We start from the raw sequence: 20,751 nt of genomic DNA, 5'->3' as shown, positions 1-20,751 counted from the left end.
ATTTTAGAGATGTTAAGCCACAATGTTCAGAAGCAGTAACAGTTGAACAAGGAAAGGTGGCATGTGCATCAGCATTGGTCACGTTTCTGCCAACATGAGAAGGTCAATGACCAGCAGAGTATGCCCAGCAGCAGTCAGCACTTCGACAGAGCGGTGACTTAGCAGATGGACAATGCTTCCAAGGAGAACAGTGACCAGTGCAGTTTGCACATCAGTGGTCAATGCTCCAGGGATTGTCAGCATACTGAACCTACGTGTGTGACATATCTGGTGACGTGTTTCTGCCCAATGTGTGAAGCAGAGATCAACGACCGAAGAGTCAGTTGCCATCCTAGAAACTTCATGACATTGGCAAAAACACTGAATAAATACCTCCGATAAACAGGCAATAGGTTGTCCTTTGAGAGGCCCTTCAAGGGGAGAAAGAAGACCTGAAGAAACATCCCTGGATGGACGGACTGACGGTTAGTTACCAGATGTCATACTTCTCTACAATGTCTTAGCCGCTACGCTACTCAAAAAAAGAAGATGTCAGTACCATGCCAACAGGTCAACGCAGAAGATGCCATCTCAGATATTACGAAAAAAAAAAGTTCATGTGGTACTTATCCAGGTGACTGGTGAGGACAAAGTGACTGCAGACTCACCAAATGGGTCACCTGTGAACGCCGGACTGGAGGGTCAGTGGTTTGATTCTGGGATGGAGCACTTTGCACCACACTGTAGCCACTTGTTAATAACACAATGAGCAAATTCACAAGGAGAAGGCCATGTTGCTGAAGGGAGTCACAGGCACGGTACCGAGGGAAGAATATGCCATTGGTGTGCTGCTGCAACATGAGCTGTCACCGCATCAGCCATCACTGGAATCTGCACACCTGACTCTGCTGCTCCGCTGTAATGAGCAATTGAGTGAGTTAAAACACAATCTATTAGTCTGTTTGTTTAAAGGGTCTTATGTCTCAATAAATGACTGTTAGTGGAACCACAAATGTTTCACTGACACCTCTCCCTCTGTGCCAAGCAAAGAGCTCACTCCACCACGCACAAAGTATTGCTTCCTTCTCACCATCCCCGACAAAATAATGGCATTTGCTCCCCTCTGTCACTGATGCTCAATATTTACTGTCACTAAGCCCTGACCACTACAGTATGAATATTAAAACATGTAAGTGGGTGAAGACACTATTATAGACTTCTTGGGTAGGCTTGATACCTTCAAGAGATGTGTGACTTATGTAGATCTGAATTCTTAATTCATTATACACATGTATCATATTGCTGATGTCATGGGACTCCCATATTTTCCAGTGTTTCCACAACAAAATTTCATAATTTGTCAAATGCATTCTCATACTCCATGCACGTAAAGTATAGGGGTACATTCTTTTCTTTTTGCAGTCATTAATGTAGGTCTAAATATTCAGTCTAAATGTGGTCTCCCTTTTGTGAAGTCTTGTTTGCTCCTAAAATATGCATGCATTTGAAAGGAACTAATATTTTATTAATTACTATAACATATACTTTATAGCAGATATTTAGGAGACTTATTCCTCAATACTTTGAACATAGTAACCTATATCTCTTCTTATGTAGTGAGTACATCAGAGATCATTCCATTCTTTTGTCATGTATCCATTTAGCCAACAGATGCTCTTGAAGTAATAAGGGCTTTGTTTCAACTTGTGTGATTCACATTTGATTAGTTCCACATTTGTATTAAGAGCATATCTTGAATTTATGTTTTGTGTGGCTTTGATGGCTGCTGGCTGTGTTATGGTATCTGTGACATCTCCTCTGTGCCACACTCTGTAGAAATAGCTAATGCTTCCACTATCCAATCCATTGTGGTGAAAAACTAGCCCCACTTTGCCTCATGATCATTGCAATCCATATTGTAATTTTGGCCAGATGTCCTTTTGAGGCTCTGCACAATGAGACAGATAGACCAGAATGTCTCAAAATAGGGCTCATGAACGTCCTGTGGGGTCGTAATACATAATAATAATAATAGTAATAATATAGTTAATAATACATAATAATCTGGTAAAAACTGCTCTCTCTCTTGTGTAATGTTTAGTCTTATGATTCATTTTATATGCCAGTGTTATTGTTGTTTGTTGTGCAGTGAAAGATGAATAATTGTAATCTCTTATTCGTTATAGCCATTGTTTACAATGTTTCATCTTTCCTGCAGTCACATTAACCCATAATGGTGCATATTCATATTGATTTGTTGCATCACTTGGCCAGTGTTTAACTTCTGGTAAATGGGAAACTCTGGTCAGATTCCAACCATAACAGAAATTGACTGGTTGTGTTGAAGTTTACAGCAGCTGTTTGTGATCTACAGTTTTGAATGATGTAGATTCAGTTTCAGTCATAGTGTTTATCTATTTCGAAGTTTAGTGCACCATGTACAGAATTCTAAATAATGTAGTCCAGCATTTCTACCACACCTTATTATACAATGACAGATTCTGAAATTTGAAGAAAATAGTGTGAGCAGTTTTTACTTTGTAATAAGGCAAAATTTTTGGCACCATCAGATTTAGTGATAACAATTGTCCTGCCATTTGCTACGACTTATTTGCCGGCAATGGAACTTCTGACTGGCTGAGCCTCTGCTCCCAAATTGTGGTGTTTTTCAACAGATTTGTATGTAAATTGTACATATTTGATCTGGCATGCAAAAAAAAAAAAAAAAAAAAAAAAAAAAAAAAAAAAAAAAAAAAAAAAAAAAAAAAAATAAAAAAATAAAATAAAATAAAAAAGTAAAAAAATAAAAAGCAACATTAAAGTTATTTAGGAGTAAGACTAATACAATAAATGAAAACAGAGATGAGCCATCAAGCCAAGAAGAATGTACATTTACAATGTCACAAGTGCGTTTTCATTAATGTCTTAGTTCTTCTACTTACTTTCATTAAGCACTTGGTAATGAGTGGCATTGGGACTGGTGACCGTAGCAGTCTGGTCCCTTTAATCCTACAAACCAACCCACCAATGAGTGACATTGTTACCAAATGCTCAGGATACGTGCAGAAAATAAGTAGAAGAAATATTTGAAAACACTGTTGTGACACTGGAAATGTGCATTCCTCTTTGCCTGATGGCTCACCTCTGTTTTTATTTATTATAATCCTTTCTAAATTCATTTTCTTATTTCTCAGATGTCTCTTATAATTTTTCTCTTGTGTATACATATATATGTTTTATCTGTTAAATGTGCATTTCAGAAACCTTTTTTATTTCTCAGGTGAAGCACGTTATGTCAATGACACAGCCAGTATTCCAGGAGAACTGTTTGGTGCCTTTGTGGTTACAAGTGTTGGAAGTGGGTGGATCAAAAGCACAGATGCATCTGCTGCATTGGTAAGTGCATTATTTTGCTTTGACTCTAAATGTTTCATAGTGCTGCTATTACAATCACCACTTGGCATATATGCTAGATGGAATAGAAAGAGATTCAAATGATTGAAGTTACACAAACAGTAAAGAAGGACAAAAAGGAGGAATCAGTTTAGTGAAATCCAATGAAATTTTATGGCATTGAGAAACAAAATAGATGATATTTGGCCCTATTAAAATAAACAATAGAAATAAAAATCAATTTGTGTACAAATTTTGTCACAACATAATGTCATTTCAGGAATATAGTCAATAAATAAATAATATTATAATAAGCAGTTTGCTAGTGCAGAATCAATGCAGAAAGGTTGAGTTGTCATCTATATAAAAAATAACTATAAATTTAAAGCTGTAGGTATAGGATATTCTTTGCCTGGAGCAATGCATGGATTTGTTCGTCAATGTGAAATGGTTCTGCTTAACATCAGACTTCAAATAAGAGCAGTTTAGCAAGGCCTGTTAACACTTTGGAAATGAACCATGTAGTTCCTATGTCACATGGATTTACTTAAAAAAAAAAAAAAAAAAAAAAAAATAGATAGGACCTATGTTGAAAAATTTCTGAGCTTTGTAAATGTATCCCTCTTTTTTATTGTCTGTCATCTTTATGAAGGTATTCTGTGATTCTTGTACTATCATGAAAGAAATATTGTTGGCACCACCTGTCACTCTTACAGTGGGAAGCAAATGTTAATTGCTTTGGTGCATTTTGATTCATCTCATTGCTATGCAGCGCCTCACGCCACATTGGAGCAAAGGACCTTGATTGTTTTCAGAATGAGTTTTGGAAGGTAGGAGAAGTTTGGAAGGTAGGAGACAAGGAACTGGTGGAGGTAAAGGTGTGAGGATGGTTTGTGAGTTATGCTTGGGTAGCTCAATTGGTAGAGGAGTTGCCCACGAAAGGCAAAGATCCCTAGTTTGAATCTTGGTCCTGCACACAGTTTTTATGTGCCACAAACCAGACCTTGATTGTTGTCTCTGTTTTTAGCTTCATGCTTTATGTTTCTCTTCAAGATGGCTTTAGGTGAAGATGAGATAGAGTTTTTATTGAACAATAGTGATTCTGAGCTTGATGAATAAATTTTTAGTTTTGAAAGCTATTTGTTTTGTTGCATTTTTATCTGTGTTGTACAGCAGAAGGTAGTTGTTATGATTTATGCTATATAAGAAGAAGGCATTTTTGATGATGACATGTCAAGGAACACTCAGGGTGAAGCTGCCGATGTTGATGATTTCGACAGGGACCCCTCTGCGCCCATCTATCAGTCTGCCTCTTTTGACTGGGCAGTCAACAGATTACGACACTACCATTCCACAGCTTTCAGTTTTTGAAGAATCATGTGGAATTCTAATTCAGATTAACCAGAACTCTTCTGTGTTGATTTTTCACATACTTTTTTGACAACTTACTACTGAAGATGGCAAAAGGAGAGGCAAACTGCTATCCTAGAACAACTATTGACAAACTGAATGATATAGAGATCTTAAAGGTGCAGTTACGTTGGCATAATGGGAGTATTGTGAAGCTCAGTGAACTGTTTAAGTTTTTGGTGTGGTTTTATCAATGTGCCTTGCTAGAAAACTGAAACTGGGCAACTATTGGTCACAAATTCTGTACTTCAAACCTACTTCCAAGAAAGTGTACACTAAGAGATAGTTTTCTGTCAATTCTGTGATCATTACACATCATAAATAATGCAAATTTTATTTTAAAATATCAAGAAGGGCACAATCCTGTTCGCAAGGTAAGACCCATCTTTGATATATGCATGACAAAAAATGAGAGAGCATACAAATAAGGAGAAAATATCATTATAGATGAAGGAATTTTCCCTTTTAGAAGCAGCCTTAGTTTGAATGTGCACATGAAAAATAAGCCTAACAAATATGGTGTAGATTTTGTACTTTATGTTAAAGTGGGTAAATTTTGAATTATGTAATATATATTCTGGTAGTCAGGTTTTACATGAAGTAAGTAGACTGTGTGAAAGTGTCTGTGGTAAAGGTGTAACTATGCATGGACCGTTTTTGCACTAGCCTTGGTTTACTTGATCATTTATGGAGAAAGGAAACCAACACAATGGATAAAGTAATGAAAAATATCAAAGGGCTAGCTAAAGATCTAGTAACAAAGAGGTTGAAAAAGATGAACTTCTTTTTTGCAGATGAGACCGTTTGCTATTTTTGTGAAATGGAAAGACTTATTTTGAGAACAAAACGCAAAATTACAGCAACTAATGTCAACGCCAAAATGAAGTTAGAAATCATAGAGAAGATGAAACCTATTTATGCTTAAGATGACAATAAAAACAAGGGTGCTGGGAGAAGAAGAAAGCTGACGGAAGAAAGTTTTTTTCACTTTTTAATGATGATCATCATAAATTTGTATGTTTTTTATAAAATGTTGTGGCCTACTAATAAACATTTTGTTGAGTTCATTGCTGAGTTGGCAGAGGATTTGGTGGACAAAGGTGGCCGGCCTAGTTGAATCAACTTCCACCCAAAACAGTACACCTGTAAATAGACTCAGTTGAAGATATTTTCCCAAACTGATTCTTGCTTCACAAAAATCAGAATGGCATAAGAGGAGATGTAAAGTTTGTACAGAAAGAAGCAAGGTGAGATCTGGCAATGTGACAAGAAGAGATACCAGGTACTATTGTGAAGAATGTGATGTAGGACATTTTGTTTTCTAGGATATTTTTAAATTTTTCACACTAAACTAAGTGTAACTGACAGGTAAAGCTCCAAAAAGGTTCATATCTTTTTATTTTTTGTTTTTTCCATGTGATTACATATTACATAGTGTACTACAGATGTCAGATAAAATATACTAACTTTTACAGTGGGTAGATTGTGGTTTACTTACAATACATTTTCAAACAGTTTCATTTTTAGCATCAACAAATTCTGATCTTTAAACTTACTTTTTCTTGTGAATATCGATGACGTTTCATCAATGATATTGCCAGATGTAAAATTCATTTTGTTTTCAGAGTGAATAATCACTTGTTTATCATCCCAGAAGTATGGATCTTCTATTTCTAATCCCTTATCCCATAACTTTTAGACAAGGTAACATACAGTTAGCTTCTTAACCATCTGACTAGAAATAATGTATTGTGAAAGCCACAGTTTGGATTTCTAAATAGTTTCAATATTGAGAAGGCTATTTACATATACAGGGAGAATGTACTTAATTCAGTAGGCAATAAATTACAAGCTACTGTATATTTTGTGACATGTCAAAGGCCTTTGGCTGTGTAGATCACAATATTTTGTAACTAAATTATAGTATTATGTTATAACAGGTAAAGCTGCAAAGAGATTCATATCTTATTTTTTTATTTGGTCCATGCGATCTGATATTACGTAGTGTACTACAGATGTCAGGTAAAATATACTAACATTTACAGTGGGTAGGTTATAGTTAACGTACAATACTTTGCAACAGGTTTGCTTCATTGAATAGTCCCTGTGTTACACTTAAACATAACTTATAAGTTTAATGTACTAGATCTTCTTTCATAGAGTAAAAATAATGGTGCAGTAAATAAGAGTTCAAAGCTTTACAAAATTGTGTATTGCCTTCCGTAGATTTTAGACTTGATGGGAGCTTATCACATTGAAAGAATGGAGACCCATTTGGACTGCACCCTTTTGTAAGAGTTGTGTGTTAGTATATAAAAAATGTAGGTTTGAGTGCATTCAGTTGGGACTATGTGGTTGTTTTAAGAATCTTACAGTCTCAAGCAGTTTTAGGATCTTCAGCTTCCTGAAAATGGGTTTGTAAGAGTCTCTAGTTTTGATACCATTAATGATCCCCATAGCTCTCTTCACAGTTCTAAAAGAGCTAACAGCAGCTGGAGAATTTCTCCAGAACAAAATAACATATCTTAAGTGAATCTGTATGTATGCATGGTATGCACTTATTACTGTTTTCTGGCTAGTGCATACTTACAGTATACGCAATGCATAGCAGCCAGCACTTAGGCTAGCATTTATCAGTTCAGTATGTTTATTCCATTTCAGATTATCTCATAACCACAAACTCAGGAACTTGAATTCAGAGTTAGTTTTCATTGGAATTTTAATTGCTGTTAAAAATGTGTGTGGTGTGGAAATTCATTGAAACAGTCTTTTTAGTGTTGGTGGGTAGTTTGTTATTTGTAGCTCAGTTGTTCAGTAGCCAAGTTCACAGCTTTCTGTACTGTCTCTGTGCTGTTCCCTTTGAGGAGTACAATGTGGAAAAATAATGGCTCTGTGAATGTTAACATTCAGGCTCAAGTCGTTGATACACAGGAGGAATAGCAGACATCCTAGTCACACACCTTGCCTAAATTTTTTACTGCAAGAGAGGATTTTGGTTTTTCTAATAATTTCCGGGTATGCAGCCGGATCTCGTCGACATTCTGCCACGATATTTTGGCCCAGAGACGTCCGGCCATCATCAGGTGAGTACACAACTACTGAAGAGCCCAGGTGCAGTCGCGGTATTTATGCCGAATCTCGCGCATGCGAAATGTACTGGCATCCTACAGTGCATGCTTCACGTGTTGACATGCCCGGCATAGCCGAGTTGTACGTGCTGCCCTCGGTGGTGAAAGTAAAAGATCATCTAGTCATTGAGTATCGAATGACGCTGTCAATTCCGCTGTGATTGTATAATTTTAATAACAGGATTCCAATTTTTATCCAATTGAAAGCCATTGTCACGATTTATAAGATTATCGGCAAGACGTATTTCCACTGATTCCTTGATTACGGAATCCCAAAATCCGGAAACCGGAGCTAAAATTTTTGTTCCATTGTATTCCATTGAATGTCCCAATGAAATGCAGGATTTTAGTTACTGGACTGAGTTGTTTGTCAGCATGCTTCATGCTGACCTTCTGTGTGTGATTACTTAAGAATGATGCAATCTATTTCTTTGCAACACCTTTGATTCCATACTGCACAATTTTTATTAGTAATATTTTACTATCCACTGCATCAAAAACCTTTGACATATCAAGAAATATGCCTTAACTGAGTTGCTCTTTACCTAATAGATGTATTATCATATTATTGCAGTCATATACAGCCTTTCTTCTAGATTTGTTTCTAAACCCTTGTTAAAATATATTCAGTATACCTTTCTTGTCAGTGAAGCCCATCAGTTTTATATGTATAATTCTTCAAATACTTTTGGGAAGCAAGATGAAATTGTAATAAGCCTTTATTATTGTTCATGTCCTTTATTACCACCTTTTTTAAAACAGGAATTAATTTTGAGATTTTCAATTAAATGGGGAAGGTACATTCCTGGATAGAGCAATCACAGAGGTTAGTTAGTAGTTCAGCAATAGTGTGTGCACAATTTTTGATGACAGTTGATGGAATTCCATCAATGCAAACTGAATAAATTTTTCCCCCTAGAGGCCATTTACTTCATTTTTATTGAGTGGAGTAAGAAATATTGACAGTACTTATGTGATTTTTCTGATTTACTGGTGAATATTTTGTGTTTGGGCTATTTTTAAATTGATTCGTGAGCTATGTTTTTAAAAAATTCCTTGAAAGTGATCACTACAGCTTCAGGATTAGTTATCATTTAGATGTTGTGTTTAATTTCTATGTTTGTATGAATTACTTTGTTTTTCCCTCTTTCCCTTTTTATAATATTCCACATGACTTTCAGTTTGTTGCTGAATTTGTCAATGTACTCATCATTGTACCTCTTTTTAGATTGTCTTTATCTCTTTTCTTATGATACATGTGTTGCTTGTGTACTATTTGGGAAGATGGGAATAATCATTATTTGTTCACATAACTTATGTAATATTCTATTATTCTTGGAGGAGGGTTTATTACTGTTGTAATCCAACTCTTGTGTCCATTATGGTTATTTAACCTTGCTGTTTTTTGTGGAAATACCTCTTTGAAATGATGGACCATTATGACAAGAAATACATTACATTTATCATTGGCATCATTGACTGGATATTTTCTGTCCATTTTTAATTCTTTACTTAGGAAGCTCTTTAGTTTGTCTGAGTTATTGTATGTGTTATAACTTTGAAACTTACTGGCAAATTAAAACTGTGTGCCGGACTGAGACTCAAACTCAGACCAATGCCTTTTGTGAACATTGGTTCTCATGACTGAGCTACCCAAGCATTTTTAATGACTCATCCTCACAGCTGTAGTTCCACTAATCCATTTCTTCACACTATCCTTTCTTCCAGAAGTGCTAGTCTTGTAAGTTTCACACAAGAGCTTCTGCAAAGTTTGTAAGATAGAAGATGAGGCACTGTGAGGATGGGTCATGAATTGTGCTTGGGTAGCTCAATCAGTAGAGAACTTGCCTGAGTGTGAGTCTTCATCATGCACAAGGTTTTAATATTCCAAGAAGTTTCATATTAGTGCATACTCCATTGCAGGGTTAAAATTTCAGTCTTAATACCTTTTTAATGTTTTAGGTGAACACTTGATCCTGTGTTGTACACTTGAAGTATTGTACGAAGTTCTTTCTTATTTACAAGAATTCCATGTACAGCTGTCTTGGATGTAAGAGTTATTTTGGTGGGTTCATGTGGAAGACTAAGCAACTTATAAGATTTTGCAAGCTTGAAGAATGTCTCCCTGTTTCTATTTTTGTTTATCTCTGATAGGAAGCAAAAGGTGTCAGTAAAAAAGAGCTCTGTATTAAGCTATCAGGCATTACCCAACTGTGAACTGACTACATTTAGTGTTCCATGAACTTATGTCTTAGGGCTCTTATTTTTTCTCATATATATCAATGACCTTTCATCAGTAACATTACCAATGCTAAGTGTACTTTGTTTGGAGTTGTTACAAATATTGCAATAAATAGTAAATCTTTGGAAATATTGGTTAATGAGATTTCCATGAACATTAGTAAATGGTTCCTATGGGATATATTTAATCCTTAATGAAATTAGTCTTTTTCAAGCCAAGAGCTCAGTTTATGGAATTAGTACTTGAAATAAGAATAATCTTCACAAAGATGTTATCTACTTTGGTACAAAAGGTGTCCGTTATTCAGGAGCACAGATTTTCAATAACTTTCCAGGAATCATTAATTGTTTAATGACTAATGTACACTGAAGGGCCAAAGAAACTGGTATACATGTGTAATACTGTGTAGGGCCCCCGTGAACACACAGAAGTGCTGCAACGTGACATGTCACGAACTTGACTTATATCTGAAGTAGTGCAGGAAGGAAATGACACCATGAAACTTGCAGGGTTGTCCATAAATCTGTGAGATTACGAGGGGGTAAAAATCGCTTATGAACGGCATGTTGCAAGGCATCCCAGATATGTTCAATAATGTTCATGTCTGGGGAGTTTGGTGGTCATCAGAAGTGATTAAACTCAGAAGAGTGTTGCAGGAGCCACTCTGTAGCAATTCTGGACATAAGGGGTGTTGCATTGTCCTGCTGGAATTGCCCAAGTCCATCAGAATGCACAATGGACATGAATGGATGCATGTGATTAGACTGGATGCTTACATATGTGTCACCTGTCAGAGTCCTATCTAGATGTATCAAGGGTCCCACATCACTCCAGTTGCACATGTTCCACACCATTACAGAGCCTCCACTAGCTTGGACAGTCCCCTGCTGACATGCAGGGTCAATGGATTGATGAGTTTGCCTCCATACCCCTACACGTCTATCCACTCGATTCAACTTGAAACAAGACTTGTCCTACCATGCAACAGGTTTCCAGTCATTAACAGTCCATAATTCGAATTGATGTGTCCAGGTGAGGCGTAAAGCTATATGTCAGGCAGTCATTGATGGTACAAGAGTGAGTCTTCAGCTCCGAAAGCACATATTGATGATGTTTCATTGACTGGTTCGCACGTTGACACTTGTTGATGGCTCAGCATTGAAATCTGTAGCAATTTACAGAAGGGTTGCACTTCTATCATGTTGAATGATTCTCTTCAGTTATCATTAATCCTGTTCTTACAGGAACTTTTTCTGGCCTCAGCATTGTCAGAGATTTGATGTTTTACCATATTCCTGATATTCATCGTATGGGAAAAACCCCACTTCGTTGCTACCTCACAGATGCTGTGTCCCATCACTCATGCGCTAACTATAACACCATGTTCATACTTACCTAAATCTTGGTAACCTGCCATTGTAGCATCAGTAATTGACCTAACAACTGCGTCAGACATTTTTCTTCTTATACAGGCATTGCCGACCACAGGGCCATATTCTGCCTGTTTCCATATCTGTGTATTTGAATGGCATGCCCATACTAGTTTCTTTGGTGCTTCAATGTGGTACAGTTTAAGAGGAGCCTAAAGGACCTAATGATGACCGATTCCTTCTACACCATTGACAAATTGCCTAGTACGGTTAACTGATGTGTATACATTGCTAATAATATCAAATATTTTGTGTGTTATTTAAAATCTGACATTTTTACGTCTTCAGTACAGTATGTGACCCCTGTAAATAATTGTTGTAAGCTGATTTTTCACTTTGATGATGTGTGCCTACAATAGCCTAAGTATTATCAAATGCAGCATGGTGTACTGTACATTTGCATGTTTAGTGACAGGTATTTTATTAACTTTTATATGGAAATATGTTTAAGATTGTTTTACTTATTCCACACCCATAAAGATAATTTCATTTGGGTTCTGTGGAAGGTAAAATAGCATATCTTTTGGTCTATGTAAGTATGTATTATGTATTGTCATCTTCTAACAAGGTACACAACCATTAGAATGGTAGGGATTCATGGAATGAAAAGTAAATATAATTTAAGCTAATCATCTCTGTCCAAAATATCTACGATCACTGCTGTTTGTATAAATGGCTTGTGAAGTAAGTACAAAGAACACTCTCTGTAGCTCTCTATATTACCATTAAAGTGGGATATTGAGAAGGTTCTAAGTGGTAATATTGTAAAAAATCTTCATATTGGGATCCTGTTGATATAATTCACATAGCTCTGAATATTTATTAAATATCTGACTTCAGACATTAGTATTGGGTGGTGAGTTAATTCACACTGACTGGTATTGTACAAAGCTTTTTAGTAGGAATGTGATCAATTATTGTTTGTTTCTTTGTTGTCAAATTTTGTCTTGTAAGATGTTGAGGGCCTCCCTGAGCAGTCTGTGTGATGTTGGTAGTTCCATGCCGTGGTTTCCATGACATAAGGATGTCTGCTGATTATCTGCAATCATCACACACCACCCAAGAAGTACCTCAGACATAATACAACACATAACAAATATTTGCACTAATGCAGAATATCTCATATTTTGAAATGATGCACCACTGTGTTATTTAAACGGTGTATCAATCATTAATAACATTATTTATAGACTTACTTACCCATTTATGTGTCGCGATGTGGGTACTCTTTACAATTATTGAAATATTACCAAATTTCCAGTAATTGCTTCCATCTGAAAAGAGGAAGGGTACCTGCTTCCATGTTAAGAAACAAAGCATGTTTGTGATGTGCTAAACACTTCTCAGCTGAGAAATACTTACTTTGTCTGTGGGATATGGGTGTCACTGGGTACTCCAGGGAGCGTGAATCTGTATGGTGTATTTTACACAAAATTTACAATAGAATGTTTAGATGTTTATTATCAGCCATTAAGTGTATTTTGATAGAATGGTTCTTGTCAATGTGTTAAGTACAGTTAATAAAATTAATACATCAACATTATGAGCAAATAAAAGTACACCTCAGTAAGAGTTTAGTGTCAGTTGCTAATATATTTATGAACATCAATATATAGCTACTGGAATACTTGTTAACACTCATAGATACATAAATGCTAAATTACAGTTGTATATCAGTTACATACTTATATATATCAATTGCATAAGTTTACAGTTTATGACTACTCATGACTAGTTGAAGAAATACTTATATATTTATTACATGTATATAAATGCAGAGCTCTAACTGTATGGTCATTACTTGCAATTTTACTGACACTTACAGCTACCCAAAGCACAGTTCTTGGAAATCACTCTCCATGAATTCATCAACTGTGTAAAATTCTCACTCTTTTAGCAAACTTTCTAAAGCTTTTTTGTACTTGTGTAAGGGAGTCAAGTGAACTGCTTCTGAAATTTGTTGAAGGATTTCAGACTCATGTGTTTATGGCTATTGTGTGGGCAAGAAAGTATTGAGTATAGTAAATCTGTCATGTCTATTTTTTGTGTTGTGCAAATGAACATTATTCCTTAGCCTAAGTTTGTTTAAATTTTCTTTAGCGTAAATGTTAATGGATGTTAAGGCTGACGACTGTCATTATGTAAGTGTCCTGAACTGACGTCTGCAAGTCTGTCTGGGAGGCAGGCCTAGAATACATCTAAAGGCTTTCTTCTGCCATTGAGCAATGTAAGCTGAATCTGGTGCATTTCCCCATGACAGTACTCCATATTGAAGACGTGAGTGGGAGAAGGCATAATAAGAGTACAGTAGCATAGTTTTACTGATATTTTGTCTTAATTTATGTAACAAAAATAAAACTCTTGACAGCTTGCTGCTTAAGTAATATATGTGTCCATTACGTAATAGTATTTTGTCAGTCACAAGTCCAAGTAATTTCACATTCTTATTCTCAGACTTCATTGCTCCGAAATTGAACCAAACTTGTTCTGTTTTTGTTTTGTTAATGGGCAGCTGGTTGGCTAGACATCAGTGATTGGTGTGACGTCATAAGCGAGTGACTGCGTGTGAGATCGCTCTCTAAGTTTTTATATATTTTTATGTTTCAGATACATATTTTAATGGTTTTTGTGATAATATTTACTATATAAGTGACTTATTAGTGGTTTGTTCATTCACCTCTGCCTTTCTTGTGTTGTGACCTGATATTTGTGAGTGTTTCGTATCGAACAACTGAACCTCTTAGCTGTGTTTACATTCCACACTGACCAGTTGCAGCTGTAGCGGTTCATCGAAAGCTAAGTACTAATTAATTGTGTGTGTATAGTGGTTTATTTAGGAACTTTAGTAGTCTTCAAGCGGTGTTCTTGGTTTTTCTGGTGAAATAATTTTAGAAGAACCTTGTGGGAACTGTTTTCAGTTTCATTTCTGTGTCATTAGATGTTTGATTGTCTTTCTGTATTAGTCTTTTGTTATATTCTCATTTATTGTTGATTAATACTGTTAATAATAGTAGTTACTTCACTTGTAGAGTAAGTTTGTGATTACTGTAGTCAGGTTTTTAACATCCTCTTATTGTAGTAGCGGAACTTAGATAAAGTAGTTTTCTTGTTTCAATAAGTGTAAGATTTTACCATGAGTGAGAAGTGTGGGCTTTGCCGTAGGTTCATGAGTAGTGGATTGCGGTGTGAGACTTGTTTGAAGTATTTTCACTGGGGGGGAATGCAGTGGGGAAGCCAGTTGGCATCCTGGTGAGATCCTCTCTTGGAACTGCAGGTTATGTAGCAAGAATAAGTTGATAGAGGAGCAGGACGTAAGATCTGTGCACTTCAGGCGCAGTTGAAAAACGCACAGGAGGAGCTAGATAGGATGAGGAGGGGGAAGGGGGTTGGGGAATGGGAGCTGGCTGTTGGCAAGAGATCTGCTAGGAGAAGAAGATTTTCAGATAGTTTTACTATTGGTGTTTGCAATAGATATGACCAACTGTCAGAGTCTAGTGGAGAGGAAACTCTAGTAGCTGTAGATGGAGGAAGTATGCAGCAGACCTCAGCTGTTACAGTGGCTAGGACAGTTGCAAAGTCGAAGAGGAAGAAGAAGATTCTGCTGTTAGGTAGTTCTCATGGCACAGGTGTAGGCCAGCAGTTGCAGGAAGTGCTGGGGAGTGAATACCAGGTCACCAGCATAGTGAAGCCTAATGCAGGATTGCCTCAGGTGACTGTTAACATAGGGGGGTTATGTAGGGAATTTACTAAAGAGAATCAGGTAGTGATTGTGGGTGGGGCTGGTAATAGTATTGATAGGAATGGGCAGTATGACATAGATGGTGACCTGGAAAAGATAGCCACTCAGACTGGCAACACGAATGTGTATTTCGTGGAACTGTTTCAGCGTCACGATCGGCCTCATCTTAAAACAGCCGTCAGGTGTAATAACATGAGACTTGGGGGTCTGCTGATGACAGAAAGCATGTGTCACATTTCAGTGGTGGCGGTGGAGTCTACCAGCAGGACAGGATTCACTAGCCATGGCCTGCAACTCAACAGGTATGGGAAGGGGAGGTTGGCAAAGCTTATAGGTGATGGCATAGGTGGGGGTGGTGGGATCACTCATGGGAAAATTTCTGCAGTAGTGGGTGATAGAGCTGCACCTTTTTTAGATTGAAGTCAGCTGAGAGGTATCCCTGCTTAAGGGAAGTCTCTCTAACAAAAGAACCACTTTTGACAAAGCTTAGGTATCCGAGCAATGAGGGAATTAGTATATTTCATCAAAATATACAAAGTATTAGAGATAAAGTCAGTGAACTGCTTATAGATGTTGACTCTGAAATTGTTGGTATATCTGAACACTTCTTAAACAAGGAGATAATTCAGAGGCTTCCTTTACCAGGATACAGGTTGGCTGGCAGCTTTTTAGGAGCTCTTTGCTATGTGGGGGAGTAGCCATGTATGTGAAAAACGGTATCATATTTGAGTCAATTGATGTTTCAAAGTACTGCACTGAAAAGTTGTTTGAATGTTGTGCAGGAGTGGTTAAATTTAACGGAGCTAAACTTCTAACTGTAGTTATTTATAGATCCCCAGACTCCGATTTCACAAGATTTTTGCTAAAGCTAGAGGAGGTTCTTGGTTCACTTTATAGGAAATACAAAAAGTTAGTTATATGTGGTGACTTCAATATTAATTGTATAAGTGATTGTGCAAGGAAAGAGATGCTGGTAGATCTCCTTAATTCATATAATCTTATGCAAACCGTATTCTTTCCAACGAGAGTCCAAGGGAACAGTAGAACAACTATACACAACATTTTTGTTCATTCCTCATTACTAGAAGGGCATTCTGTTAGCAAAAAGGTGAATGGCCTTTCAGATCATGATGCACAAATTTTAACTCTAAAAGATTTTTGTGCTGCAACACATGTTAAATATAATTATCAATTGTTTAGGTAAGCTGATCCAGTTGCTGTAGAGGCCTTTGTAAACCTTATCAAGGATCATGAGTGGCAAGATGTCTGTAGCGCTGATACAGTAAACGATAAATGTAATGCTTTTCTCAAGACTTTTCTAGTGCTCTTTGAAAGTTGCTTTTCATTAGAACGTTCAAAACAGGGTACTAGCACAAATAGGCAGCCTGGGTGGCTGACTAGAGGGATAAGAATATCTTGTAGAACAAAGTGGCAATTATATCAAAACGTTAGAAACAGGCAAAATCTAAATGCAGTAGACGATTACAAACAGTATTGATGTTATTAGGAAGGCAAAAAGTATGTGGTATGCAGATAGAATAGCTAAGTCTCAGGATAAAATTAAAACCATATGGTCAGTCATAAAGGAAGTGGCAGGTCTGCAGAGACAGGTCGAGGATATAGAATCAGTGCATAGTGGGAATGTCTGTGTTACTGATAAGTCACATATATGTACAGTATTAAACAATCACTTTTGGAATATAGAAGGGTAACTAAATAGAAACCTAGTCCCAACAGGGAATCATATAGCGCTCTTAGAAAAAAGTGTCCCGAGACTGTTATCTGAAATGCTCCTCCATGATACTGACAAGAGGGAGATTAAGTTAATAATTAAATCACTAAAGACCAAGAACGCTCATGGATATGATGAGGTATCTAGCAGAATATTGAAGTATTGTTCTATGTATGTTAGCTCAGTACTTAGCCATATCTGTAACTTTTCCTTTAGGAGTGGTCGGTTTCCTGGCCAATTAAAGTTCTCGGTAGTGAAGCCACTTTATAAAAAGGACGACAGGGATAATGTTGACAATTTTAGACCTATTTCTATGCCATCGGTGTTCGCTAAAGTTATTGAGAAGGTTGTACATACAAGGTTACTGGAGCATTTAAATTCACATAATTTTCTGTCAAATGTGCAGTTTGGTTTTAGAAATGGTTTAACAACTGAAAATGCTATATTCTCTTTTCTCTGTGAGGTTTTGGATGAATTAAATAAAAGGTTATGAACGCTAGGTGTTTTCTTTGATTTAACGAAGGCTTTTGACTGCATTGACCGCAAAATATTTCTGCAGAAGTTGAACCATTATGGAGTAAGGGGAGTAGCTTACAGTTGGTTCACCTCTTACTTTAAGAAAAGAAAACAGATGGTAATTCTCCGCAATATTGAGAGTGGTAGTGATGTTCAAGTCCCAATGGGGCACTGTTAAGTGGGGCATTGCCCAAGGGCCGGTGCTGGAGCCACTGCTGTTTCTTATTTATATAAATGATATGCCTTCTAGTATTACATGTGATTCAAATATATTTCTGTTTGCTGATGACACCAGCTTGGTAGTGAAGGATATTGTGTTTAATATTGAAACAATATTAAATAATGTAGTTAATGAAATAAGTTCATGGCTTGTGGAAAATAATTTGATGCTAAATCACAGTAAGACTCAGCTTTTACAGTTTCTGACTCACAATTCAACAAGAACCGATATTTTGATCAGACAGAATCGGCATGTTATAAGCGAGACTGAACAGTTCAAGTTCCTAGGCGTTCGGATAGATAGTAAGCTGTTGTGGAAAGCCCATGTCCAGGATCTTGTTCAGAAACTAGATGCTGCTTTATTTACCATTAGAAAAGTATCTGAAATAAGTGACAGTTCAACACGAAAAGTAGTCTACTTCGCATATTTTCATTTGCTTATGTCATATGGTATTATTTTTTGGGGTAATTCTTCTTATTCAAAAAGGGTATTTTTGGCTTAAAAATGGACTGTTCGAGCTATATGTGGTGAAAGTTCAAGAACCTCTTGTTGTCCCCTATTCAATAGTCTGGGAATTCTCACATTGCCCTCACAGTATATATTTTCTTTAATGTTATTTGTTGTTAGCAATATTAGCCTATTCCCAAGAGTTAGCAGCTTTCACTCAGTTAATACTAGGCAGAAATCAAATTTGCATGCAGAATGCACTTCCTTGACTCTTGTGCAGAAAGGAGTGTAGTATTCTGCTGCATCCATTTTCAATAAGCTACCACAAGAACTCAAAAATCATAGCAGTAGCCCAAACTCTTTTAAGTCTAAACTGAAGAGTTTCCTCATGGCTCCCTCCTATTCTGTCGAGGAGCTCCTGGAAGTGCTAAAAAATTAAGCAAATTCCAGTGTTACATTGTTGATTTTCTTTATTTAAACTTACGACTTGACACCTGAATATGTTTTTTTAAATTTCAATTTATCTGTTTCTACTATCGTGTTATAATTTCATGTATTGACTCGTTCCATGACCATGGAGACTTCTCCTTAATTTGGTCCCACGGAACAATAAATAAATAAATAAATAAATAGTCATGATGTAAATAAAATAGAGAGAAACTTCCACATGGGAAAAATATATTAAAAACAAAGATTCCAAGACTTACCAAGCGGAAAAGCGCCGGCAGACTGGCACATTAACAAAACACACAAACACACACACAGAATTACTAGCTTTCGCAACCGATGGTTGCTTCTTCAGGAAAGAGAGGGAAAGACGAAAGGATGTGGGTTTTAAGGGAGAGGGTAAGGAGTCATTCCAATCCCGGGAGCGGAAAGACTTCCCTTAGGGGAAAAAAAGGACAGGTGTACACTCGCACACACATACACACACATATCCATCCGCACATACACAGACACAAGCAGACATATTTAAAGGCAAAGAGACTCTTTGTCAGATGCCATAGTGAGCTAATTTTATTAATTTAGTCTTGTGTGACACCAAGTTGAAGGCTTTGTTCAATTAAGAGCTTAAGGGAAAGTTCCATCTTCCACAATCCTGTTGGCTAGATAAAGCAATGGCATTTTAATTTCAGTTGATATCCTCATTATGACAAAATTCCTCCTTCCATAATAACCCTCTGTTTCAAAATTTACAAGTTTGTTGATTGTTTTACTAATTTTGTGGAGGGCAATTTTAGACCATAAGAAGGTGTTGTAGAAAGTAATTTTAGACTGTGAGAAGGTGATTGTATTTTTTTCTTTGGGTAGAAGTGTCTAAACAACTGCCTTGTTGCTGCAGCTGGAATGCTTACAGCCTGTACAGTTTACAAAGTATTCATTTAATACATTCGTATCTATGGGAATGGTATTGTCTTTTTTTTTATTGAATTATATCTCTTTTAATGACATTTCGTGCTGCATTACAACTATTTTTAGATTTCAAAATGTAACTGTTATTTGGTTCACACATGGCTACTTTAATTTCAGTTTAGTAGACTTGTTTGTGTTTTGCATATATTTCTTAACTTCACCACTTTTAATAGATGTATCTTTAGGTATAAGAAGCAGTATTCATATTTTATTGAGTCTTGGAGTGTACCATAGTTTAGTATTTTGTGTTTTACATTTAGTGTCATCAATATTTTTTCTTATAAATAAATGATTGAACAATTGCTGTGTGATATACTTTGGACAGTGTCTAGAAACAAAGCAGTGTATTCATCAGTAGTTCCCTAAGTGGTCAATTTACAGGACCTTTCCACTGATTTTAGTTCTTTTATCACATTTTCAGTGTTCTTTTTATTTAATATTCTGTACTTTACAAAATTTTTTGTATGTTCAAAGACTGACTGACTTATTTTTAGACATAGTCCTTCATGATATCAGATTAACCGCACATGTCTTATACATCCTAAAACCTCCTGATGAACATAGTGAAGAACTGGATCTACTAACAGTAGTTTCACAGTAGATTTACTCCCATAGAACCTTTGTCCTGAACAACCATTGAGAGTTTGGAACTGAAACTAGCATTGATAACTGTAGCATGATTAATGACTTAACTTGATTCTGGCATATAAAAGGGACAAAATACAATTATAAAAGTATTTGACTTCATCCCTGATGAAGTCAAGGCAACACTAGTTTACAGTAACAAATTACGCACACACACACACACACACACACGCACACACACACACACACACACACACACACACACACACACAGACCCCCCCCCCCTCTCTCTCTCTCTCTTTCCCTCTCCCCCCCCTCTCTGTATCTATCAATCTTTCTTTCTCTTGATACTGTGGCCAGACAGTGTTGTACAGCAGGTCTGATTAAAATGAGTGATGAGGGAGTACTAAAGGGGCAAGGGCACAGAAGTGACATATAAGGCTGGAGTTTCTTTTCATTGTACACTGAAACAATGACTATTTTATTTAAAAATCTTCTTATTCTTCACAAGGTGACA

At 36.6% G+C, this 20,751-nt stretch overlaps 1 protein-coding gene across 2 annotated transcripts in view; it reads left to right on the top strand.

The window, feature by feature from the left end:
• The window catches only part of LOC126334824 (uncharacterized), a 377,818-nt gene that overhangs the window by 211,883 nt on the left and 145,184 nt on the right, over positions 1 to 20,751 (top strand). For both annotated transcript variants that reach the window (XM_049997482.1, XM_049997483.1), the window contains one exon: positions 3,260 to 3,375. In XM_049997482.1, coding sequence (XP_049853439.1) covers positions 3,260 to 3,375 — 116 coding nt within the window. The remainder of the gene's footprint in view (positions 1 to 3,259; positions 3,376 to 20,751) is intronic.

The sequence above is a fragment of the Schistocerca gregaria genome, chromosome 2 (assembly GCF_023897955.1).
Source record: "Schistocerca gregaria isolate iqSchGreg1 chromosome 2, iqSchGreg1.2, whole genome shotgun sequence".
In the NCBI taxonomy this organism is placed as follows: domain Eukaryota; kingdom Metazoa; phylum Arthropoda; class Insecta; order Orthoptera; family Acrididae; genus Schistocerca; species Schistocerca gregaria.
This window is presented reverse-complemented; position numbering and strand designations above follow the sequence as displayed.